This window comes from Protopterus annectens, chromosome 5.part0, assembly GCF_019279795.1.
Source record: "Protopterus annectens isolate FY-2018-M chromosome 5.part0, PAN1.0, whole genome shotgun sequence".
NCBI lineage: Eukaryota > Metazoa > Chordata > Ceratodontiformes > Protopteridae > Protopterus > Protopterus annectens.
The window spans coordinates 1,181,902,518-1,181,930,094 of record NC_056735.1 but is presented as its reverse complement, the minus strand read 5'-3'; the positions used below and the strand labels follow the sequence as shown (position 1 = coordinate 1,181,930,094).

General features: G+C 37.9%; 1 protein-coding gene across 1 annotated transcript in view; it reads right to left on the bottom strand.

The window, feature by feature from the left end:
• LOC122801587 (allantoinase, mitochondrial-like) overlaps positions 1-27,577 on the bottom strand; it is a 371,450-nt gene that overhangs the window by 53,939 nt on the left and 289,934 nt on the right. Inside the window, exons 8-10 of the mRNA XM_044071048.1 lie at positions 20,620-20,806; positions 12,103-12,241; positions 4,275-4,447 (exon numbers count right to left, since the gene is read on the bottom strand). Coding sequence (XP_043926983.1) covers positions 4,275-4,447; positions 12,103-12,241; positions 20,620-20,806 — 499 coding nt within the window. The remainder of the gene's footprint in view (positions 1-4,274; positions 4,448-12,102; positions 12,242-20,619; positions 20,807-27,577) is intronic.

Genomic DNA, 27,577 nt, shown 5'->3' with positions numbered 1-27,577 from the left:
ATGTCATTTAGAGAAGTCTCTATATTTGTTATTTTTGCATGGTGTTGCTGTAATAGTTCTTTAAGAGTATCAGTCTGTTTTTGAGAATTTAATTTGAGGTTTAATAAGTCATTTTTAAACCCATCCATCTTCAAACATCGTTCCTGTAAGATAGATGTCATCAATTGCAATTCTTTTTTCAAAGCAGCATCTGGATGAGAATTCCTTGAGTTGTTCATATTCAGTGACTCAATACATCTCCAAACTACTTGACAGGAACATTTTTGTATATCTCCACCAAAATTAATATTTATTTAGTTTAGTAGTTTATAGATTTCTGACATTTTAAACTTGAAAATAATAACATTTTCCTATATTATTATACTAATTTATGGAGCTCTCAAAATTCACTGCTCTCAGTTAGCCATCTAGACTCTGCCTCCACAATACAGACTTTTTGATCTGGTTCATCTGTAAGATATTCAGCATCCCTGAAACAGATGGCAGGTTACAGACATCCATCCCCAGAGCATTTACCCCACCACCCTGCCTAATCACTTCAGCACTGAGGCAGATATGTGAAAAAAGATCAGCACAACAGTGGTAACTGTCTAAAGATAGCTAGTGGAGCCAGTAAGGCAGTATCTAAATCACTGTATGACAGCTTTGAGTTGTGAGCTAGAGATATCAGACAGTCTGACAGAGTCAGGAGGATGCGGTTGCTATTAGAGCAGCCAAGAATATCTCTCAGCGCTCCGAGCCATGGCCTTTTGCATGTTCTTTCTTCTCCAAGGAAGATTTTCAGACTGCTTTGTTTATCTTCTAATGCTTACAGTATGGTGGCTTTATAGTATCTTTTACCATTAATAAAGGCATATGGAGATAATACTGACTTTATTTGAGGGAGTAAAGTCTACCAATAGTATACACAAATCAACTTGCATGTTCTTGTCGAGTCACTTACTCAACCTCAATTTTAGCTACAAATTTATTAAGCAGCTTATAACCAAAACACATGAAGAATAGTGAAATAATGAGATAGATTAATTGGACAATGAGAGCAATACAGCCTAAATGTGAAAAACACAAAGCAGCTAAACAATGATACTAGATATAAAACAAGCAACACAACAAGATACTTCAGTCAGTAAAAAGAAATTATAATAAGACATATGTCAGGTCTTAATGATATTCATTAAAACAAAGTTAAATAGATACATCTTAAATGACTTCATGAATCATGCTAAAGTGGGATACTTTAAAAGCTACCAAGGTAGCAGAATCCAAATACGTGGAGTTTGATCAGAAAATGAATACACACCGATGTTTCCAGACACACCTGAGGAACTACCAACAACCGTAGAGAAGCAGAGGACAACACCAGAAGTGAGCTGTATGGAGCAATAAGTTTGCTCAAGAAAGCAACGCCCTGAAAATCTTCTGTGCTGATGAGTATGACAATGAACAGCAAACACAGACATACACTTTCACTGCAATAAGCTGCTATTAGTAGCAGATTATGAGCCCAGTTATACAATCTAGTAACAATTTTTGTATCATTTATAAGGGGTGGGTGGACCTCCAGTAGCACAGACAAATGATACTTGATGGGGATCATTTATTATAACACCTTAGCTGCAATTTGGTGGTTTGGCAATTGATATTATAGGGTTTAAATAGAAATCTGCAGGGCAAATTGCAGTTTGTGCTGTGGCAATTGGTAGTTATTTAAATAATTTATTACTATTCCATGCTCACAATACAACTGTTGTATAGCTTTGACATCTGTTCATTTTTATATAAAAAACTAAAAATAATGAAAACCGTTAGTATGTTACATTAACCTTTTACAAAAAACACTACCATTATCATTTTTTATGCAATGAACCATGGAAGAGTTAGACTATCATAGCTGTTGTTGATGCCACAGGGAATAGCCAGGAAAGATGACTGTTTTTTTGTTCACTATTAATCTACCACAAGTAAGCATTCAACATCTTATACTAAACTCATAGCTGACCAAATAAAGCAACTCAAAAACTAAGAACCACTGGAAACCAAACCTCAAAAATTCTTCAGAAACACCACAGAGCTCAAAGGAAAACACACAGGCCTGGCTTAGATCTTTCATCTTTATTCACTCCCTACCTCCTACCTCAGCCAGCTGGACACACCACACACCACCTATTTTTTTTTATACTACTTTACATACATTAACTAATTAAAATTAAGCAATTTTTTTTACATTTTTTTACTTTTTCAACACTGAAAACATATTCCATATAATTTTTTTTTTTATTTTTTTTTCTTTTAAAGCTCATTTTTTTAATAATTTTTTTTCAAAAATGTAAACAATGTAAATTAAATGAATTAATACTCCAAATTTACCAGCATAAATATATTTAAATTATTTTAATTATTTTTCATTCAAAAATGTGATATAAATATAATACCTATAAATCAAAAATCTATTAAAAACATGAAATTTAAAAAATATTATTTTATACAAATATAAAAATAAAAATAATTTCATTTAATTTCATTTTTTTTCCTTCATTTCCAAAGGGAATAAATAAGAAATGAAAATAATCAATCATCCTTCAAGCCTATTTAAAGCTGCTTTAATTTTTCCTGTGTGTAAAAAAAAGGCCCTAGCCAATACACTAAACCTAAAACTGTCTATTTTTACCTCATGCATCCTACAAAAATGTGCAATATGTAAGCTCAGGACTCTCTAAAATTCTCCTTCAATATCTGCCAGAATCTCCATCTTAATCGTGATTGAACCTGTGATTGAACCTTCGGGAGGAATTCTCTGAAAATGTTAACCAAAAAAACAAACCCTCAACAAAAGACCCTATTCCAGAAATAATGGATTAGTAACATTTTTTTGGGATCTTTTTTATTATGTACATGTGAGGGTGTAGTGGTTCCCTAATAGTTAAATAAAGCAACTCCATGCATATACCATATGGTCATGTGACTGAATCTATCAAGTCGGAGTTCTTAGACTGTTTGCTTTTCCAGAATGACTTTCTCCTGTATGGAAGAGCTCAATGTCATTTATATAGTCACTTTTACTGTAAAGAGGATTATTATTCCTGTAAAACATTCTCAGCTGCTGGTGCTGCTGCAACAACATAAGAGTAGTATAATCTTTCTCCAGGAAATCAAACTAAGTATGGTGGAAGCAATCAAACTGTAGATAAAATAGGTGGCAAGAGAAATTCACTATTGTGTAGGGACCTCTGCTAAGGGGTGTCAGTTTTGGTGCACAGGATTCTTGAAAGTTGACTAAGACAGATAGTACATTTACCATCTTTGTCTTCTTGATGTGTGGCCTTGAAGGGCAAATAAATAGGCTCCTAGTGAAAACTACTGAAGGTTTATGATACTGTTTAGAGGTGGGGCTTGTAGAGGCTCACAAAACTGTGCAGGATTATTTGGAAGGATGGGATTTCAACCTGTTCAAAGTGGCAAAACTAGACAAGAAAGGACTTGGGTAAAGCACCACAAAAAGTCTCATTGCAATAGAAGAGATATGAATATTGGTCCTTTATCCACTTCAAAGCATTTCTGCAAGTGGCACTGATCATACATCCAATAGATTCCTGAATAGGGTACTTGCAGAATTAAATGCTTGCTGGAGGTGGGCGCACATCCTAACATATTAGAGACACCTTTTATGGTACTGTTCTTTGGATCTGTTCTATTAATTTAGTGGAAGAATTTTGGGGGCAAGAAATTGGAAGGTCACTTGTAATGGGTTCTGTGGGACCTCCCAAATAGAATGCTCTCTTGGACATACAGATCTGGTGATTCCAGACTAGGGCTGCAGTAAAGTTTTATGTAAAGCAACATTGTAAGGAACTCTGTAAAGTATCTAACTATTCCACTAACAGATTGGGCTACAAAATCCCATACTTTAATGACTTCACATGAATCCCTAAGTAATACCTTCATCTGAATCATGTCTGTGGATTATGGGAAAGATTTCTTACCTTTTTACCCAAGGGGATATACAAACCTTCATGGTCTAGTTCTTTTCTAGGATTTCTGTTAGTGTGTACAGCTGAGTGGTGCTTGTATGAGGGGAGGGTGGTTTGTTAGGGTCTAAAATATAAACTGATTTTTGATGTAATGTTAAATGCATTCTTATTCCAGTTTGCAAAAAATGCTAATAAATACAGTTGAAAATGTTATCAAGCAAGCTTAATAAAGAAAATAACTTGTGTCACATGACTTTCCCATTTGCTTTATCAACATTTATGATAGAAGAGGCACCACAACCATACCTCAAACTCTTTATCTGGATCCCAGATGACAATGTCTGCATCTTTACCCTTTATTAGTGATCCCTTTCTGTCCTCCAGGCCTGCCAGCTTGGCTGTATTTTGGCACATTAGTCGTATTACATCTTGCACTGATAAACCTCTCTGTCGAGCAGCAGTCCAGAACAGAGGAAGACCTATAAAACAGCTTAGAGTTGGTTACTTATATCATCAAAAACTTTAATGATAGAGCTTTATGATTAGAAGGTCCTAGATTTAACATGAAAGTCTTCAAGAAAACATTTATTGCAGACCTCGTTTTATTATTGAAATATTTGTGTATCTTGTTTCTCAGTATTTGATGCACAGACATGGCACTTTGCACCTTGTGATATATGCCTGATAAAGTCAGGACACTGATGCTGAATGCTGGCCAGTGGAATAGGTTCTAACTGTCATACCACTATAGGCCAGATTTACTCTTGACACTGGATCGTATACATATTATATAGGACCAGCAGTATTGCTGTTTGTGTGAGACTGCAGTGTGCTTTACTGGGAATTTTCTGCTTTAACTACAGTTGTGCAACTATGGAATTAATGTAAAGAGGGTGTTGGGTGAAAAAACTACATATGTGCAGTTTGTTTTAAGTAAGAAGTACTCAGGATCTTTTGCACTTCAGAAAATCATTTTCAAACAATTGTATATTCATCATTCAAAGGGGAAGTAATCCACACAACAGCATATCACAGATGTGAGCCCTTAGCCATCAGAATGAAAAGGTTCATTTCATACCATTTAAAATCATTTTGATTTAGAATGCCATACTGCATGCTATCAACCTTAGGGAGATATTTGGCTACACAATCACACAGTACACATCAGCCTCAGACAATACAAGTTTCACCTTCATGGATCACAGATTTTAATCATTATCAACAGATAATGGTGAGAAGTGATTGAAGTCTGACTGAGGTCTTAGAACATGACAGGGTCAGCCATGCCATTAACTAGTAGTGATCCTGCCAGCTTATGATTTAGAGCATGCGTTGGAAAGCATAAGAACACAAGAACAACGAAGATGGAGTTTTTTTTTTATAGAAGTGGTTGATGATGGTGGTGGAAGGATCATAGCTGAGTCAAGGTACTGGGGCAACAGGAGGGGGTAAATGAGCTATGGGAATAGTTCAAGTGGCAAGGGTTTAAGGAAGAGTCAAAAAAGAAATGCAAAATGAGCAGAAGGCCAATGTGGCTACACAGGAAAGTGAAGGCAGCGTTTAGCACAAAAGACAGGGCATACAAGATGTGCATGTGAAGAGGTATGGAGGTAAATGAGGCACAGCACAAGAAAGTTGGTATATGTACAATGAAAGTGTCAAGGGCAGAAGAGGCAAAGTCTGAAATGGAGTTGGCAAAAGGGGTCAAGAAGGGAAACATAGGGTTCTTTAAGACTACAGCATAAAGAAGGAACTAAGGGACTGACCAGTCCCTGCTAACCAAAGATGGAGATGTGATCATATAAGAATGGGAAAAACAAAGGTATTGAATGAATGCCTTATGAAGGAAAGCATGCAGCAGGTACCTTGCTGAAAAAATACAGATGAGAGAGGGATGGATAGATACCAGGATAGAGAGAGAGAGAGAAGAAAGAAGTTTAGGGGAGATAACTACTTAAATGGAAGATGTGGTATAAGAACCTGATGAGTTGGGTCACAGTGTCCTCAGGAAACTGGACAGTATACCACAGTTTGTAAAAGCTCACTAGCTACAATGGAAATGTCTGAAGACTGAAAACACAGATCATGGCACGTTTTTACAAGAGGAATAAGGACAGAAGGAAAATTCCAGAGAAATACATGAATGTTAGCTTAACAGCAGTGAGAGAGAAAGCTATGGAAAGAATTCTGAAAGAAAAGGCCCTCCATGTCCAACTTTCCAACATGAAGCAATTCAGTTTATTAGTCTTGATCCCTTCAGTTTTCTTAGCAGCCTCCCATGTGTGACCAAGTCAACAGCCTTTATGAAGTCCAAGTAAACCACATCCTGGTTAGGTCATCTGTAACCCAGTTGTAAAACAACAGCATGCTTGATAGGTAGCTTTTTCTGGCCATGAACACATGCTGGCTGTTGTCCTGGTCACTGGTGAATGCCAGGACAGAACAATCAAGAGCTGAGTAAGAGGGCAGTGGCAACATCACAAGAGAATACTAGGGTGCATCTGCAAGGGATATACTCCAAAAGCAAAGAGGTAATTATTCTGCTGCATTGAGTACTGATCCAGTCGAAGCTAGTCTACTGTCTGCATTTCTTGAAGCCACGCAAGAAGCGGGTAGGATCTTAGAAGAAAGCCACTACAAGGGTCCGTGGGATGGATGGGAATGGATATGATAAGGGATTCATGAACTTAAAGCTCTTCTCATTAGATATCAGAAACAAGTGGGAAGGAACATGATACAGGTACACAAAATCATATCAGGGAGATATGATGTATTACCCTAAACAAGAAAAATGGAGGGGAGGATTGACACTATTGGAACCAGTTTCTTCTTTGATATGAAAATGCACTTTTTCATGGAAAAGGCTATGAAAGCAGGGGACAGACCTCCAGAATGGGTGGTAGTCAGGGACTGTATAAGGGCATTCGAAAGAGCATGGGACAGTTGGAGAAGGACAAAAAAGAAGATATGGTTAGAGAGGAGGCAGAATGTTAAAGGCCCTTAAAAAGTAAACTAGACAGGACTGCCTCCTTTTGTCAATCAAATTAAATATAATATAATGTGAAGTTAATAATCAGCATGCATTCTGTATTCTCATTGTCATCTTTACAACTGTACCATTGCAATCTGTTGTGTACCTTACATACTTTATTAAAATGAGCAATTAAAATTTGCAGAGGAGTATGAAGTCTATGTCCCTACAAAAACTTCTGACCACAGATTACTGCTACATCGGCACACAACTTTAAATTATCCTTCCTTTTGTAGAGTCATGCAAAGACCTTGTGTAACTTATGATATGGTACACAAAAGTGGAACAACCTGTGCCATGGGTATTATTTTCCAAGAAGAACCTTGTAAATGACTCCAGGACTAAGTGGCAATGAGAAGGTTCTGCCCTCTGTTGGCAGTATCCCCCTTTAAGTTGGTGAGAAGGTTTTGCAAGCGTGCTCCCTAATAGGAGCCAGGAGCTCCTGTTCTAAGTAGTGTAGACATGATGCCAAGGGGTGCATGAGCAGAATGGATGACTACTGGTTACTATATCTATTTGACCTTGGATTTTGTAGGTAGACTAATAAATTGTGTGGAAAGGACTTTGTCTATACAGACAAACTTACAAATTATGTGGAAACTCTCCAACATTCCTGACACTTTCATTAAAGACTCAGTTAATTATGTCTCTTACAGCCTTTTGATGGGAGATCTATGCTTGGCATGCAGGACATTGTCAGACCCCACTCTGATGGACCTCCTGCATATTTGCAAAACAAACAGTAGTGGAATTATCCATTCTAAAGACTTAAAACTTACATGCGATATAAATAGGACCTGCTGGAGAGATAGGTATGCATCCCAGAGACTACCCTGTCTATGGAACAGGCTCCCCATCCATGTGAAGCAGAGTTCCTGCCTAACCCAATTCAAGTGCAGTTTGGACAATTGGATGGGAAACCGGAAATTCGTCCCTGGTTTGGCACATATATCTCTAATGCAAACAGGGAACCTGTAAATGGTTTATCTTCCAGGTCCATGCTTACACTTATCAAGGGTATCAGAACTTGTCAGCAATTTAAGATGCATGGCTAGGCTTAAAAAGGCCCTTGTGGTTGTTAGCCTAGTAAACTCCTATGACCTATGAACCTAATACATCACTACTTGTTTTGTTATCTGTTGATTGGGACTATAGCATATGGGGCAATAAAGTATATATAAGGTACCAATGGCCACTCACTCCCACTACCTTCTGTCAGACACATTTAGAACCAAAGCCACAACTAGAACTTGGGCTATATGGGTTACAGACAAGACTTTATCACTCTATACGACAGAGCAAGGCTAAAACAATTGCCTTTTGTTTTTCTACTTAGGCAAGGGAAGGACTTGGAAGGTCATTTGCATTCCTCCTTAAGTAGGATTATTTAAGGTGGCACAAGGCTTTTTGAAGAGCTGTTCATGGGTTATGCAGATATGTCAACACAGCTAATTCAGTTTTATGATGGATGAGATTAGGTAGTTGATGTGGCTGCAGTTTCAGTATTATATAGTTAAAAAATGGGATTCTGGTTGATCAGGCAAAACAAGGTCTCTCAAAAAGAAAAAAGTAGTAGATAAATTGTAAAAATTGCAGATTAGGAGACTTGTAGAAAGGGTTTGTTGTAAAATGGCACAAAGCCTACCGAATCTCCCTGAATTACTGCTTAGTATAACCATCTGAAGGGTTGCAGCACCTTGTGGTGGGGGACAAAAATAACAGTCAGTTGCTCTTGTTTTTCAGTTCATTCCATTCAATAGATTTTCTTCCAATTTGCAGGAAAGCAAAACCAGCACCTGAATACTATACTCATCAGCAGTTTGATCACAGCAGTGTGTTGTTCAAGTAGAGGTTTACCTATAGCAAACTTCACACTACTCAAGACTGGTGTGGTATCCTTCAAGGCCCCCCTGAGAGAGAGGAGGAAACCACCCAGCCCTGAAGGCTCACAATGCCCTCTATGAACACCCAGGACAGGACTGCATGGATCAGGGCAAATAAAACCAACCAAGACTCCCAATAAGGCAAACATCCAGTCATCCAGGGTGGAGCAATTAACAAACTTTACAATAAGAGGAGAAGCTATTAGCATATAGAACAAAAATCCATAAAAGAAGTCACCACCGATCATTATTAAAAAAAAAAAAAAAATAAATAAATCAATCATAAAAGGCCAATTTTGAGAGAAAAATTGATCAAAGGACAATGGACAGGCCTTTTTTTTTTTGTTAGGAGTTAGGAATGGTAGGAACCTGGTGGAAACTCACAGATCCAAATGGAATTAAAAAAAAACAAAAAAAAATCACTGGAACTCAGCACACATAGAGACAGGTTCAACTTCTCCCCAGCTCAAAGGATCCCCCCTAAAGGAGAGATAGGTATCCCAGCCCGCCACCGCTCCCCTCCACATCTCAAATGCGCGTGAAAAGCTGCTCAGCTGCTCTAAAACACAGCTAAAACACAGCGGTAATGGGACCGTGGCCTGTGCTACAAAGTGCTACACAAGGGAGCTAAACCCGCAGCCTTACCACAGGAAGGCAGCTGTTTAATCACAGATACGTGTGCCTGGGAAGGCGCCTCACGGCAACTGTGAAACTGGTCCCCTCCACAAAACACAAGTCCTACCTGGTAATTACCGCCCCTCCTTAAAGTAAGTATGTAAATGAGAGTGGCAGAGGATCATATGGAGAGGAAGACAAAAAATAAGGGGACTTGCAGATTGGAACCCACTTTGGTTTGGCTTGGAGCTTCTTTGAAGCCTTTGCCTTTTGAGAACTTGTCTTTTTTTGAAATAGTCCATAAGGCATTGAGTGATGGAAACAGCCTACCCCTGACCTTGCATTGCACCTCCAGTACCAATTTCCTACCCAACCCCCCACACAAACTTGTAGAAAAAAACCCCAGTTTACCAAAACCCTCAAGATGTTGAAGAAGGGAGTAGACACACAAGCAGGGTTGGGTTTGCTGTTGAGGTTGCTGGCCGTTGTGTCAGACTCCAAGCGGTCACAAAGGGCTGTCCCACAGGCTCCTTCTATGTCCTTGGCTCCACAAAGCCAGCAGATGAAGGACAATTCAACATGGGAGGACTTTGACAAAGTTTGGGGATGACTGCAAAGGACTGGATAGCTAAAGGAATCGACATTGGGACTCATATCTCTTAGAGCAGTGGCAAAGAAATGACTCTGGCAGAAAATGAAGGGACTCAAAAAAACATAAAAATGTATAGTCATACTCCCTCGGGAAAACAAGGCCACCCCCATCAATCATATAAGACAGACTCAGGAACAAAGGACCCAGGTTCACAGGGACCTGACATAGGCACTACCTTTTGTTACACTGGACCTGGGAAAGTTGAGAAAGTGAGACCTGCTCACCTGACCCCACCTGATCATGAAGGGATTCAATTCATTGTCAGACATAGTCGTGTACTCTTCACCACTTATCAGACCAGCAGCATGCATCATGTGCCCCATCCATGTCTTGCATTCAATGCACCCCAAATCGAATTTAGAGACCCAAAAAGTTGTAAACAAAAAAAAGAAAGGCAAAAAAAGTCATATGCTGCCAGATTGAAGAAACAGAAAATCCAACCCCAACCCCATGTGTACTCATATGCCAGCTCATTTGAACATCAAACAGCACACACAAGTCCAAATAACCCAAAATTAATGGACATGCTCTCAAAAAAAAAATCACCACCACCAAAATATAAACAGGCTCCATGTGGAACTAGATTAAACATAACCAGATGAGGGAGAGGGATAGATTCCTCTTGTCCATAGAGAGAAGAGAACCTAAATGTAGGAGGTGGAGGCAGAGCTCCTCTCTGGACAACAGACAACCCAGGACTGTCTGTCGGGAATAGAAGGAGTCTTAACCAAGCTGAATCATCTCTAAGTCATTTACACAAAAACCAACAAACCAATGGGCACAGTATTTTTATTATAAGGTATGGACATATCAGGCTAATTAAAAGCTTAGCATAAGCCTTACAAAAGGAACCTATGAACCTAATTACTTATGAGGGTGAATTGTGAATGAGTAACCTACGGTAATTCTTGTGTGAACAACAGACCATAGCAATCAATTACTATGATGCAATAATGCAACATTTTTAAAATGATTGTACTGTATCATTTTAAATACATTGCATAATCCAAATGTCTTTACAAATGCAGAGTTCTCCTTTTTGTTTCAAAGCCCCACTGATTTTGTTGAATTGTTTGCAGACTCACACACCTCAGTATATAGTGTTGATTGCTAGACAGTACTTAGAGATGTGCAGTTTTTCTCACTTAAAACATCATTGAGGAATAGGATTTTGTAATGTTTGTTCTGAATACACTTTTTGGATACAGAGCCAGTTCACACCAAGTTATGCTTTTCTTTGTTTTGGTAAAGTGCTTTTTATTTAATGTTGGTTATATGTCTGGTAGCAAGTCACTGCTCTAGTAATGAAGGTAAACTGAAAAATGTTAACAGAGTATGCGGCTACTGCTTATGTCTGTTGATAAGCAGGTATTTAACATAATTTTAAAACACTTTTGAGGTCTACAGTTGGCCAACTTTATAACAACCCACACTCCACATTCTGACATATATCCATTAGTACTGAAAAAAGTATAGTGAACTAATGTAAATGCCCAGGCTTTACTTTTTATAATAAAATGCTTGGTGTTCTGCTTCTTACCAAATTGCAGAGATGTAATGTAAACACACAGGCTTCCCTTTACCTAATAAAATTCTGGATGCTTCATTCCTTACAAACCTGCAATGATTTAATGTATTCACAATCTTTAGTTTATCAAATAAAATGTGTAGTGTTTTGTTTTTTACCAAACTCCAGTGATATAATGTAAACACGAGGTTTAGTTTAATAAAATGATCAACACTTTGATTCTTACCCATCTGTAGTGATCTAATGTAAACAGATAGGCTTCACTCACTTTCCATAATAAAATAGCTGCGGTAGTCTAATATAAACATGGAATTCACTGTACATAATAAAATACTTAATGCTTTGTTTCTTACCAACTGTAGTAGACTAATATAAAGACAAGTCCTTCTCTTTGCATAATAAAATGCTTGGCACTTTTTTCTTACCAAACTGCATTGATGAGATGCCTCCCCAAGCCTTCATGAAGTCTCCATCTTGCAGCAACTTCAGGTCAGCTGTGCATGGGGAATGGTCCGATACCACCATATCAATCCGTCCATCTTTCAGAGCTTCCCATAGTTTCTCCTGCAGAAATTAAGTACCAGATATTAATAAATAAAATCTACCATATGTCCAAATGAATTGCTTATTTCTGTGCACAGCTTATGTGTTTTGTAGAATATTAACCTCCTTTTCTTGGAATTAATCATCAATAAGCTAATACACAGTTTGGTAGCATATACATTATGGAGCACAAAGGATTGCAGAATTTGAGGACTGTAAAAAATCTTTAGTTACTTTGCTATTCCAGTATTCTGAACTTTTCCATCTACTTGCTGCTATGTCGGCCACCTGACACACAAATTAGTTTTGTGCAAGAGAATATGTTGAATCAAATTAACACCTGTAGACTCTAAACCCCTCTTAATCAAAGTTATTCAAATTCATAGGACCGCATGCATTAGGGCTGTAGTGTTCTTTTATACCTCCCTTTCCTCTGCAGTCTTTGACTATGCCTGTGGGAAAACTGACCAAAATCTTTGGAGGAAAGGAACATGCAAGCATAATAATACTTAGCAGTAATTTCTGGAATAGGGTCCCACCACCCACACCTGGACAATCTCAAGAAAGATGCAGGGATGCAAACAAAGGCAACTAGCACCTCGGAAGCCTTAATCACAATGGAATGCTTACTAAAGTTTCACTAAACTCATGCCAGAGTCATTGTGATCTTCAGACTTACAGATGTGTAGGTAATAAAGGCAAACATTTTAAATAGCAGTGTTTCTGTTAAATTAGCTAAGCTGATTTATTTTCCTATTTTATCAGAAACAGGAAATGTTCCAGACATCCTTCCACAGATTTTTAATGTTTGGAAATAGTTTAATGGCAGTGTATAATGTAGACAGAAGTACAAAATGCATAATGTTTTCATTTCTATGTAAGACAGAAAGAAATATGGTCTAAGTGCAGACAGAAGTAATATCATGCTTCTGTGAATATCATGTTCAAAAGCACAAACAGGTATAATATTCTGAGCCTATCTGTAATAGTGATAGAAACACAAACATGCATAATATCACAAGACTGTGTATAGATAACATGGAAGTACAAACATGAGTAATATCACAGAAGCAAAACAGGTGTATTACCCTGAGCATGTCTATGGTACTGACAGGAACACAAGCAGGCATAACCCAAGCGTGAATGTAACCCACACAAAAATACAAACCAATGCAATATGCTTATCCTGTCAATAATAGTGAAAGAAGCATAAAGAGGCATTATGCCCCAACACTGTAACAGAGATAGAAGTACAAACTGTGAACTGCCTATGAACCTATAAACCCAAACATGTAGACTGTTCTGAGGTATTAAAATAAAGCTGCAATCCCCCTGCATTTACAGGCCTCAAGGGTCCTCTGACAGATGGGGCTTTCTGTATCACTCAAGGATGATCTCAAAAACTATGTCTTAACTAGGGCTATTGAGATATCTAACAGTTAGCATAGAGGACTAATGCCCTGTCTTGTTAATTAGCTGCTTCCTGTACCAAGGGTATAGGGTTTGAATCTTTACACCTTCATTTGTCTATAGTGTGACTTCAAGCAAGTCACTTAACCAGACAGTGCTTTGGGGCAATTGGGAATTTGAGCTAGGCTCCTAAATGATCTCTTAGACTGCATGCCTAGTGACTACCTATGAACCTAAACAAATTTTCTGAGGTATTAAAATAAAGCTGCTATTCATCTGCATTCACAGAACTCCAGGGTTGTCTGATAGATGGTTCTGTCTATATCACTCAAGGTTGAACTCAAAAGCTATATTTTTACTAGGACCATTGAGACAGAAGTAATGTTTTGTGATGACAGCATTCTGGTTAAGGCAAATCGAGCAGAACAACATTTAAGGTTCCATAACAAACTAGTGGTGCATGAGTTGTATCCAAATATGCATTTAAAGCACTATGGCATAAAAGCACAGATACCACTGTATACTCATGCCTGTGGGAAGCCAGCTGCATTTAGACATGCCTTCCCTCTTCTACTATATGTGCTTGTTATCAATGTCTTTACCACGACATAGCTGTGAATCAGTAGCCACCAAAGGTTTTACTACTGGAAGAGAATGACCCGGCCTGGTGATGTGTTTTACTGTGGGCATCACAGCTCCACTATGGGGTAAAGAGATCAACTAGGAAGGCTAGTTTACATAGTAGATCTCCCTAGGAGAATACCAAAAACAGCTGAATTTTCAAGCAAATATTAATCCTTCTACTCCAGCAAAACATGTCACATAATATGAGCATATTCATTTTGTCTGTCATTCCTGCAAAAAAATTGACATTTAAGGAGCACTTGACTGCAACTTTACTAAGAAAATATCACTATCCAAGCATGTGTCAGATCTGATCATTTTCAATATCTCCTTGTCATCTGGTGCCTTACAACACCTGTTAAGACTTTTTCAGTTTATAAATCTTTTATTCCAGAACAATGTCCATATTTCAGAACAAACAAAGCCATCAGTACTGTAGGGCTTAAGATCTACCCCCCCCCCCAAAGGTGTGTGAAGATTGAGCATTAATGGCACAAGATGGATACTGGACACCAGATTACAGCATGGGATTAGGCTATTTCAAGGCTGAGCATGCTTAACACTATTATTGACCTATTTCATACATTTTGGAGACTTCCTGTTGTGATTAAGTGGTGGGAACTTTCCTGGCAAATGGCTCATGGGATCACATGTCTACTTTTCTTTATTCACTCAGACTGAAAGTATCTACTTCATCAAGAACCAGATGCCATGAGGATCATGCTTTCAAAACACTGAAAGGACTCACAGGATCTGGAAAACAAAACCCTTTCAGGAGGACTGCTGGTATGATACAAGCCTGGTTCCACAAGCTCAGTCAACAAAACAGGCTAGATATTAATAAGTTGCCCCAATTAGAATCTCGATTACAGCAATACCACCCCTCCATTTTAGTTATCATTGAATCCTGGATAAAAGATGAGTCATACTTGCCCTCCCCATCACACAAAATTATGCAGTATTTTACACAAACTGCTTAGGTCCCGAGCCACATGGAGGAATCATCACTCCAGTTAAAAAGGACACCACTATTTCTTATGTTCACATTACTAATAACAACAGCAAGACAGATAAGGATCCCAAATGGATGTTTATCTGCATCTCTATCTCTGAAGACATTGAAATTTATACTGATACAATATATATCCCCCTTCTAGCACTTCTAGCTAGAAATCATTTTAGATCAAATTTCTTCATTAGCCAAACACAATAAATCAATTTTAATAGGTAACATCATAATTAATTTATTGAGTTTGGCTATAATACATCTTTAAGTTAATTATAACGGATAACATCAATCTAAATTACTTATGTTGCTTAAAAGCAGGCAAACAGCAAGGATAGGGCAATAAATCCAGTAGGCTTAAACAATATAAGAACGTATAAAAACAATAAAGCCACTGGAACCATGAACTAATGAAGACTTTAATGTAGAAATAAATAATAAAATCACAAGTGTGAACACACTTTTGCCTTACGGCTTCTTCAGGCAGATAACAGAAAAATATTAAAATTATTTAAATAGTTAAAATCACATGGTCACACGACACAATAATTTAGAGTTTAATGAACCTGTCTGTGCAATTCCTTTAGATGAGGCTTTAAAGTATCCATTCCATTTAGACCAGGTGGAATTTGTGCTCTAAGTCTGAGAATCTACTTAATTTCTTCCTGTTCAGTTAGATGTCTGATGTCATCCCCTCTTAGTTGTTCATAAAGTATACTTAAAATCATAAACTTAAAAATGTGTGTAAGATCTGTTTTATAAATATGCTCAAAAAGCACATTCTCTATTATTTTCATTTCTGACAACTGATTTCCTATCCTTTCTTTTAGTTTCTGATTGGTCTTCCCATCATAGTATGCTTCACACTGACAGCATTTAGCTAAATGAACTAAATTACTAGTGTTGCAATTGTGATATGAATGAAGCATAAAATTATGACCATTTACTGGTTAGCATTTGGTCAGCAATGCCACAAGTGTAAAAAATGTAATAATTTTCAAAAGTTTTGCAAATCAAGCAGGCCTCATTCAGTTATTAAGAAAGGTCACTCAAAAAAGCAAGTTGATCATACAGAGAGCTGCAACCCTATTTTCTGTGTAGATGGTGTATCAGTGGTCAGTGAAAAGGTTAATGCAGTAGATTTATTGGAAAAGAATGAAGTATTTTATACTGTCTTGATCAATGATAGACCCACAGAGCTCAAAGTAGTCACTGGTTCAAAGTGTAATGTAATGTCAGCAGAAAATTTACTAAAGTGAGAGCTGATGAGCAATTTAATTTGGTCAGTTGTGCAAAGCTTATTGCTTATGGAGGTGAAGCGATTCAAACTGAAAATTAAGTAGTGCTTTCATGCTATATGGCTGGGAAAAGTTGCAGCTTGCAATTTTATGTAGTCCGAAGACCTGTGCAGTTATTATTAGGTCTCAGAGACAGTTTGAGAATGAAACTGCGTTCTTTTACCAAAGTCCATCGTGTAAGCACAGGTCCCAGTTCCAGCTTCAGTGATACTATTTTCTCAGAGTATCCTGATGTTTTCGACAGCAAGCTAGACAAACTTCCAGTTGTGTACTCCATGAAAGTAGACAAAGAGGTGAGTCCAGTAGTCAGACCAGCAAGAAGACTTCCAATAGCTATGCAGGACAAAGTCAAGGTCCAGTTAGACAAAATGGTGCAGCAAGGTGTGATTTGTCCAGTCACAGAACCAACTGAGTGGGTATCTTCCATGTTAGCTGCTCATAAGAAAAATCCATATAAGTCAGAATATGCATTGACCCAAGAGACTTGAAAAAGACATTAAAAAGACCTCATCATCCTATGTGTAAAGGTGAGGAGATTGCAACCCTCATGCCAAATGCCGCTGTTTTTCTGTCTTAGATGCAAAGAGTTCATTTTGGCAAGTAAGGCTTGATCGTAAATCTTTACTACTGACTACATTCAGTACCCAATTTGGTAGATACAGATTCCTCAGGATGTCTTTTGGAATAGATTCTGCCAGTGAAGTCTTCAGTGTGCAATGGAGCAAATTTCTTCAGGCTACCCGTGTGCAATAATAGTTGATGATTTACTGGTTGGAGGTAATGGTGAAGCAGAACATGACAGAAAGCACAGAAAAGTTATAGATAGAGCATGTAAAGTGAATTTAAAGCTCAGTCCTTTGAAGTGCAAAGTCAGACTACCAGAAGTTAATTATATATGTAATTTATTTACCAGTACAGGCTTATGACCAGATCCTTCCAAGCAAGCAGCTATTCTTGAGATGCCAGCTCCAGACAATGTCCAAACCCTACAGTGTTTTCTTGGTATGATTAATTATTTGGGCAAATTTATCCCTGACTTTTGTGAGTTTTCAGCACCTTTAAGAGAGCTGACAAACAAAAATGTTGCATGTTCATGGTTAGAATAACACCAGACAGCATCTGATAACCTCAAAGAGCAAATTGCTGACCCACATACAGTAAGATACTATGAGGTCCACAACCAGTAGTCTTTCCTGTGATGCTTCAAAGTCCGGTCTTGGTGCAGTTATTCTTCAAGAGGGCAGACCTGTTCCCTATGCATCTAGAACTCTTACCCAAAATGAGATGCAGTATGCTCAAATTGAGAAGGGACATTTGGCAATTGTGTTCGCATGTTCAGAGTTCCATGATTATATTTATGGCCGAGTAATCCCGATAGAACCTGACCATCAACTTCTAGTTACTATTTTAAAGAAGCCTATGCATTCTGCTCCAGCAAGACTACAAAGAATGATGCTCAAATTGCAAAGGTATAATTTCAAAATGGTCTATACAAAAGGTAAACTTCTTTATCTCGCTGATACCTTATCCAGATTGCCCATAAATACCACGGAACAGCTTGATACAGAGAATTTTGACTTTGATGTCATGGAAGTGCATAATTTTTCTACCATGAGACTTGATGAGCTGAGAAATCGTACAAAGACTGATCCAATTTTGCAAAAACTCAACCACTTCATCAATGTAGGATGGCTGTCAAAGCAATCTTGTGTACAATCGTACTTTCCATACAGAGATGAGATGCTGATGGAAGATGGCTTCATTTTCAAAGGTCCAAAAGTTGTTGTTCCTACACAACATGAATACATTCAGATTTTACATTATGGCCACCCAGGTTCCGATTCTACCAAAAGAAGGCTGAGAGGACTAGTATTTTAGCCTTCTCTATTGAAAGACATTGAAAAGTGTTTTTTTCTTGTTCTGTGTCCAACAGTACTAAGCCGCCTTTGCAAAAAGAGTCACTTCAGCTAAGCCAAATTCCTGAACTACCTTGGTCAACAGTAGCAACTGTCATATCTGAGTGGAAAAGTCAACATTACTTAGTGTTGGTAGACTCTTATTCGAACTGGTTTGAGATCAATTTGCTACCTAATCTAACATCCAGTGCTATTATTACTAAGATGAAGCGCCATTTCTCAGTCCATGGTAGTCCACACAAACGTATTTCTGACAGCGGTTCTCAGTTTAACAGTCAATTGTTTCAGAGATTTGCTAAACAGTGAGACATTATCCATGTTACTAGCAGTCCTGAATATCCTCAGTCAAATGGCCTTGCTGAATGTGCAGTACAGAATGCAAAGCAATTATTGAAAGGTCAAAGCATGACAATACCAATATCTTCTTGAATTTACTCATCTCAGAGATATACCCCATGACAACCAACTAAGCTTGCCTGCTCAGAGACTTTTATCTAGACAAAGTAGAACAACCTGCCTATTAGTTCTAGTTTGTTGGTGCCTAATGCTAAAAACAACAGCGTAATCAAAGCCCGAGTTTTTATGAAGCGTTCTTCTCAGAAGTCCAGCTATGATAAAATGAGCAGATTTCTTTGTCCATTAAAAGAAGGAGAGACAGTGAAGATGCAAATGGCGAAATACTTTGACCAAATTGATCAAGTGAAAAGTATATGTACTGAGCTGAGAGCCTACTGAAAGAAAATCTGAATAGCTGAGAGGTATGACAATAATATATTTCAGTTGCTCAAAGATGCATACACTGTGGACTCCCAGATAACTAAATCTGCAATCATTTTAACAGCAGATACTTTAAATGTCATACTTTGCATAACCCTCTGATGTTTTTGTGATGACTCTGGAAGAAATTATAACTACAAGCATTTTAGCTCCTGCTTACAGATACATGCATTACAGTTAATGATTATTTTACTTTAAATGTCTTTGCATTCACAAATATAACCCGTCTACTCCACTAAATCCCCCCAAACAAAATGAAATGCTACAATTTTTGTGTACAGCTCTGAAATCCAGCCAAAATAAGGTTAAAAAACAGTGTTCATAGTAATGTATTTCAAATTGCTGCTGCTAAATGCATACACTGCAGGCCTCCCTGATGATCTAGGTTGACAATTGGTTCACACACATCGCATGCCTTCCTCACTAACCCTCCAAAAGGAAGAATGACCAATAACATATACAGCATTTCTGTGGACATTGCTAATGTTTAACCATGATGATTTGTGAAAAAAAAAATTATGGACATGGTAAGGTATTTCAGTGTGCTGCTATCATACAAATACGACACGACATGCAATTTGTTCTCCATACCCGAAACTGCTACTGTAATAACTATAAAATGAACAAATATTATATATTAACTGCAAACTGAACACAAAGACCACAAAAACAATAACTTTCTTCCACGTTACATTCACAGTCTGACTCTTGCAGAAAACATGTCACATGTAGGATATCTGACACTGGTACCACCAATGAATGCATAACCTCAAATCACGTGAGTAACTTTTAAAGGCCAGATCTACCAGAAGAAACCCATAAAATGGATAAACAAAAAATAAAAAATAAATAAATAATTAATTAACTTAATGTTACCATGGTCCAGATTGAATGCTTTGGTGGACCAGACTGTGGTATTTTGACCATTTGCTGGACTGTCCAGAGCCAGATTGTTTGCTTCAACTAAAATGTGTAAAATCTTTCACTCCACATGTTACTAATAATTTTTCCATCTTATTTTACAATAACTATCTACTATATTAATTTATGCTTCGGTGTGTTTCTTGTGTATTTTTTTTCTTGTTATTATTGGCTGAACAGCACTATAAAACAAATTATAACTTCAGATAAATTACATTGCTATCAACATTATGGAGGAAGTACATTAACAAGATGTTACATGCAGAGCACATCAGAGAGTTGGGTTTGTTTTAAATGTTTTCTTCATAATATTGTTAGAAAAATAGAAAAAAATAATATTAAGTTATTGAAATTCAGTAACTGAAATTTGCGCGCGCACACACACACACACACACACACACACACACACACACACACACACACACACACACCCTCTCTCTCTCTCACCTGGTTCTCTTTGCTTCTGATTGGAGGGCAGCACTTGAAGTGGGTGGCACCTGGTGGAATGTGTTCAGCAGCCAAAGTGAGGTAATGATGTGTGGTCTCAACAGTCAGAGGTGCTCCAGCCTGGCGAGCATTTTCAATTATATTCAAAGTGTTAGCAGACGACAGATGAACAATGTGACAGCGAACACTGGAAAGAAGAAATAAGACCATGTCAATCCATTTCTGATCTCTATTAAGTTTTGTATCTATATGGACTTCAGAGTTTTATATTATGTTCTCATTATTATTTGGATTAGAGAAGATTGCTTAACGTCAGAGACTGTTGCAGATGTGCCACTCCCATTTAATTTTGCAGACTACATTTTGGTAGACACAGAATGTTTGTACCATGTATTCCTATCTGAAATGTCTGAGCAGGTAGGGGTTTTCAGTGGCTTACATCTGACTTTTCTACAACACCATCACTTCCATTATTAATAATAAAAAGACAGCTCCTTCTCTGACTCAGGCCATGGAAATCTGTTGTGAAAGTTTGGCACAGGATTAAGATGACATGCTGCAGGATTAAAATTGGTGTGGTGATTGTTTGAGATTTCACAAAATATCAGCAAAGAAACACAGCATCAGATATGTAGTTATAAATCCAAATCCCACTCCTGTACCAGATAAGGGAAGGCTCCTTCTCTGACTCAGGCCATGGAAATGTGTTGTGGCAGTTTGAAGCAGAGGGTTTAAAATAACACACAGCTGGATTTAAAAAAAATGCAGTAGTACTGGGTTTAAGTCTCACGGCCTACATTGGTCTTCTGTGTGACTCCTAAGCAAGTCACTTAATCAAATTTTGCTCCTTTGTTATCCCTGAAAAGGGATTGGATGTTCCATGGTTTCATATTTGGATTATAGCCTTCTCAGAACTATCAGTCTGTGCATAATCGTAATGACTGGGCAGCATGTATTACCAGAATGTTGAATGCTATCTCAAAGAAGTACCATACCAACTTTATGTGCATATTTGTGCATGGCTTCAGTCACAGTGATTGACAGGCTTGACTGGCAGTCTCAAACCATGAATACATGCACTATACAGCCTATATAGCCTGTACTCTCAACAAGCTTGTTCTAAGTTGCCTAGTTTAACATTACCTGACTTAATTAATGAATTAATTGACCATTCTACAGTATGGTTCACTGCTGTGCATTTGACAAAAATTACTTCCCAAAAATGTAATCAAATAAAAGAATGGTGGTGTAGTGGGATAAAGCCCTTACTATGGCTCAGCCAACCCAGTTTCGATTAACATTTCAGGTGACTGATGGAACAACAGGGAACCCATCCCAGGTGGGAGGATGCTCACTGATATGCTCCCTAAGGGGGTGTGGTACAAAGAAGAGTGTTGCCCTCAGATGTAAACAACAAGCGTGGTGATGAGGAAAGGGAAGTTGTAGGTCATCAGAAAAAATCCACCCCAGACAGAAGCACAATTACCCAAGCCCCCCGAATACCCTCAGGATCCATAACTGGCCCCAGCAAAAAATAAAAAAAAATGGAGTATGGCCGGGGTGGGGTGGGGGGTGGGGTTAGAGAGCACTGGTAGACCTGTCATGAATGGATTCTGGGGGCTGGGCCAGTAACAATGATGTCTGAGGGACCAGAAAAAAAAAAAAAACAGAAAAAAATACAAGAATGCATGAAGCACAACTACTTCACAAACCATTTCACTGCCACACATTTAATTAAATATAATCAGATAAATGAACGCACAGAACATTCATGACACAAGATTAGCATTGTTGTTTTTTATTGGTAAAAAGTGGAAGACTGGGTGGGGGTTGCAGCACCCCTTACATGCTGTGTGACTGCTGACAAATATTACACAATTGCAAAGATAAAAACTTATCTGTGCTGAATGTACTTAAGGAATCTCTGTGTTATGCCTTTATCATTATCAAGCTATCAGCATTCTTACTTGACTATATTTTCATTGTGCTGTTGACACTGGCATGGCATTAATAGTCTTACTCTAGTATATTGAAACACATCATTGTTTGAATTATTACTTTGTAATTGGTCTGTTGAGATTGTTAGGAGTGAGGGACATGCTATGCTGTCAATAATGCAATATAAGCATGATTAGGATGGTGCTGGAGCAGATTTTGCAGTATCGCTTTGAGAAATATATGGCTATTCGACACAGATCCACCAAATGAAAGATGCTTCATTTTCCTTTTTATTTTGTTTTATAAAAGAAATAGCCGACTCCTCCATTTTGGGATTTGGAATTCTAGACATTCATGGAATGAAATCTACACATGCTAAAGTGCATGTGCAGAGTTCTGATTTCTGTAAAAGAAAACAAATGACATATTTACCTGGGATGTACTTCAAAATGCTAAGTGGTTTTTCAAATATCTCAGCATTTTTACATACACCCCAAATAGAAAGTAAGGCAATTTTGGCTTATTAGGTCCTCCTATCATTTTGGGAGGTAGAAACAGTTCGTAAATGGTAGACAGCTGGGCAAATATAAGAAGAAACAAGCAGCGATTTCTTATTTGCTCAGGCTGTCTCAGAAGATTGGTGCCTGAGAGAGCTTGAGAAGTAATTTAAACAAAAATGAAAGGAGATGTGGGAGGAAGGTGCAACCAGATTTTTGTCTCTCTTTACCTGACTGACTTACAACTTGTTCTGTGCTGTTCGGTGGTGCTGCTGGCAGTTAGTCTGTTTATATTTGTTTTTTTCTTATGCACTTAAAATTTTGTGTGTGTGCACTTTTGCCTCCACTGTTAGGTATAAAACAGAACAATAAGTGAAATGGCCCCAGATTAAGGATATTATTTAAATACTGGGATTATTATTCATTCATTATTTATTATTGACCTGTCTCTCCATAGCCACCATCAGCACCTCTTATCTCCTCACAATCACTCATTGTATCCACCCCAAATCACCCACCCTAACCCATAACATTACTAACACCCCCACTCCTGCAAGCATATACCCCACCATATACACCCTAAGATCATTCTCTAAGATCCTAGAAAGATGTATTCATCACCAGTTCCTCTCCTATCTTCTCACCAACAACCTTCTCTCATCAACCAAACACGGATTTCACCCATCCCACAGCACCACCACTGCCCTACTCAAATTCACCAATACTATAAACTCCCACAGGAATCTAGGTAAATTTGTCTCAGCTACCTTCCTAGATTTATCCAAGGCATTCGACAAAGTTTCACATAATAAACTACTGTCTTGTCTCTCTGACCTCAGCCTTAACAACCCCACCCTCCTCTGGTTTAAAAGCTATTTAGATAACCGCCAACAATCCATCAAATGGCATAACTCTCTATCCCCCCACTCCCATCCTCCTTAGGCATGCCACAAGGATCAACCCTAGAACCCCTTCTTTTTAATATCTTCACAAACCAACTCCACTCAGCTACCTCTAAAGCCAACATAGTCCAATGTGCTGACGACACAACTCTCATATGCTGTGTACCCGACATCCAAGCACAAGAAGCCTTCATTGAAATAGAGAACTGGCTTAACAACTCACAACTCATATGGTATCCCACTCTACTAAAACGAGCAACCTCACCTTCTCTATACTCTCCACCAGCAAACCCCAAATCACCCCCGTCACTGAGGCCAAACTCCTAGGAGTTACCATTGACCAGCAACTCAAATTCACAAAGCACATATCAGCAACCATCACTAAAGTCCACAAAAAGCTAGGTTCCCTCTAACTCTGTAAAAGTTATCTAACTACCAAATCTAAAATTGCAATAACTAGGACCCACCTCCTATCTACTCTACTCTATGCATCCCTAGTTCTAACTAATATTTACAAAACTGACCTTAATAAACTTTCCATCTGTTGCAACAAAATTGCTAGATTTGCTACCAATGCCAAATCATGATCCCATCACTGCCTTTCCATACAAGCCTTGCACTGGTTTGAATTTCTGAACCTATTAAGGTACCATCAACTCAGCCTAGCTCATCTAATTGTGTACTATCCCGAGCAACCCCCCCCAACCTGACTGGTATGCTGAACTTCTACAATTCAAATAGACAACTTGGTCCTCCAACAAAGCCTTAATCGAAACCATCACATGCAAAATCAGCTCTGGGGAATCACTATTTGCCCATGAAATAGCAAAAATATGGAACAACCTTCCTCCTGACCTCAGATTACAAAACTCCACACCCTCCTTCAAAAGCCTACTTAAAACATACCTCTTCATCAACCATCTATGCAACTGTAATTGACCCTGTAAAGCCTTGTCCACTCACTATTTCTATACCCCATCTGTCCTGGAAAACACAAATAACACCATCTAACTATACCTATCCATGTGTGAGTAATAACCTAGAGTGTATGTATGTATGTGTGTGTGTGTGTGTGTGTGTGTGTGTGTGTGTGTGTGTGTGTGTGTGTGCGTGTTGTGTGTGTGTGTGTGTGTGTGTGTGTGTGTGTGTGTGTGTGTGTGTGTGTGTGTGTGTGTGTGTGTGTGTGTATGTATATATGTGTATATGCTCTTACATGTATATTTGCTTGCATGTATATATGGAAACGTAAACATTTATATAACCTTATTCAGTTGTGAAATATCTTGCAATGCTCTACCAGGTTCTTATCTACTCTCAGTGTATATTTTGTACACTTGTATTTTCAACCAAAAGGGAGAATATCCTCTTATTGTATGCTAATGGCTGTAAAGTCTACAATCTGTATGCTACTACTCTGTAATGTCTTTTTTGTAAATTTTTCTTCTCTGTGTAAACTTATGGAGTTTTTCTCCCAAGGACTCCACTGAAAACGGCCACTTGTTGTCCAGTCAGACTATCCTGGCAAACAAATGTTAAATAATTTATCTCAGAGTTTATAAAAAATGTCCAATTTCAGAAGAGACAGGACAACATTTTTAGACAAAAATAGAACCACCATACAAACAGTAACAGCTGAGAAATATGGTGTGTGTGTGTGTGTGTGGCAGGGAGGGGGGGTGCAGTAAGATGCCATGTATGCATTACACAGAAGGCAGCAAATACCTAAAATACATCATTGTGACCATCATTTTTGCATTTATTGATTCACTTGATCACAATTAGGTATTTCAACTGTTAAAAATCTACTCGCACTCAGACTTGAGTATGCTTTACTTCTTTGTTTTGTTTATTCTCAGCAAAACATGTTACCATACATATTGCAGAAAACAGAATACTAAGACTTATTCACTGATTCTGTAGGAGCAAACATTATGATACCATACAAAGGAAGGGACTAATGGGCTTCCAGCTGAAGCCAGAGTACAATTACTCCTGAGCACATTCACTTTAAAACTGTTCAGTAACAATTAATGTTCACAACTGAAACAACTATTAGTTATGATAAATGCACAGTATAATTTAATAAATTAATCAAGACTTCAGTTTCAAAGACACACTAACACCATAAACTCCTTAGAAAAAGAATTCTACAAAGTGGGCGCTGAACAATGAAATATACTTCCTCTAGAACTTCAAGCTACCACTGATCTCACTGTTTTTGAAAAGCAGCTAAAACACATGGTAAAACAGTGTAAGTGCAAATGTTTTGATGATGCAAGTTAATAATATTCTGCATTAAAATGCAACTTGTATTCAGATTTGTACTCTACTTCTGTGTACAGAAATTCTCCTGTCCATATACAATTTGAACTGAGGATTAAAAAATATCGTAGTTATGAAAACTGACTTTTTCTAAAAGCAGAAATGAAGGTTATGTAAGTTTTTTTTTTTAGTGCTAGAAGACTCTCAGGAATTATTTAATGCCTGCAATAGTTCAGGAGTTATGAGGGAGTGGGACAGGGTGCACATAAACATGCCTCTCAACCTTGGAGAAAAAAGAAATATAAACAACACCAAAATTAATGATGGGACAAATACACAGGCAGGGATGGATTTTAATTGCTTTACAATGCACATAGATGATTGCAAATACAATGTATAATTCAAGCAGACATAGTTGACTTTTGCTGAGTAGCAGGATTTTTTAGCATTTGAATAAAGTGACTAGTTCTGGGATATTCCAACATATTTACAGTGAATGCACCAAGCATTATATAAGTATAAAAACAGATTAAGTTTCCCATTGTCTCAACTTCACCTACAAAAGATTGGATGGGGGGAAAACTAGTCAATAGGGATACTCTAAATAGAGTGTCTTAACTGCATTAAAAAGATTCAGACCCTGCACCTTCCCATCATTTACAAAGGATATTAATTCTCTCTACCACCACTATACACCAGGGAGTTCATAAGAATAAAACTTAGAGAGGTCTATATCAATCTGTTGAAGGTTCACTTCTGCAAATCTTTCTTCAATGACCTGAAACCACTGAATGTTCACATCCATGAACATTCACATCCATGAAAGATTTAAGTAGGGAAAGGAAGCAGTTGGCCAACAGCACAAATTTGCCATTTTCCCCATTATAATGCAATTTCGGAGTTGGTATATATAGTTGGGTGTGTGTGTGTGTCGGGGGGGGCATCACCCCCCATTTGGATGGGTTTGACATACTGCAATTGTGTTCCGATGTGGTGTTGGCCAAGTGCTTCCTTTCCTTGGTGAAATATATATATTTTTTTTCGGTGGTTTTGGGTCGATGAACGGTTTGTGAAAGTGAACCTTTGACAAATTGATATAGACCCAACTTAGACATAGAAAAACAATAATCACAAAGAATTCAAACCCTGCACCCTTGCCACATAAAGCACCATCAATAACCCACTGCACTACCTGATAACTAAGTACTGAAAGCATTTTTTTTTAGTGATAGAAGAATCTCAGACATTGTTTAATGCCTGCAATAGTTCAGAAGTTATGAGGGAGAGGGACAAGGTACACATAAACATATCTCTCAGCTTTAGAGAAAAAGAAGTCTAAGCAAAGCTAAAATTAATGAT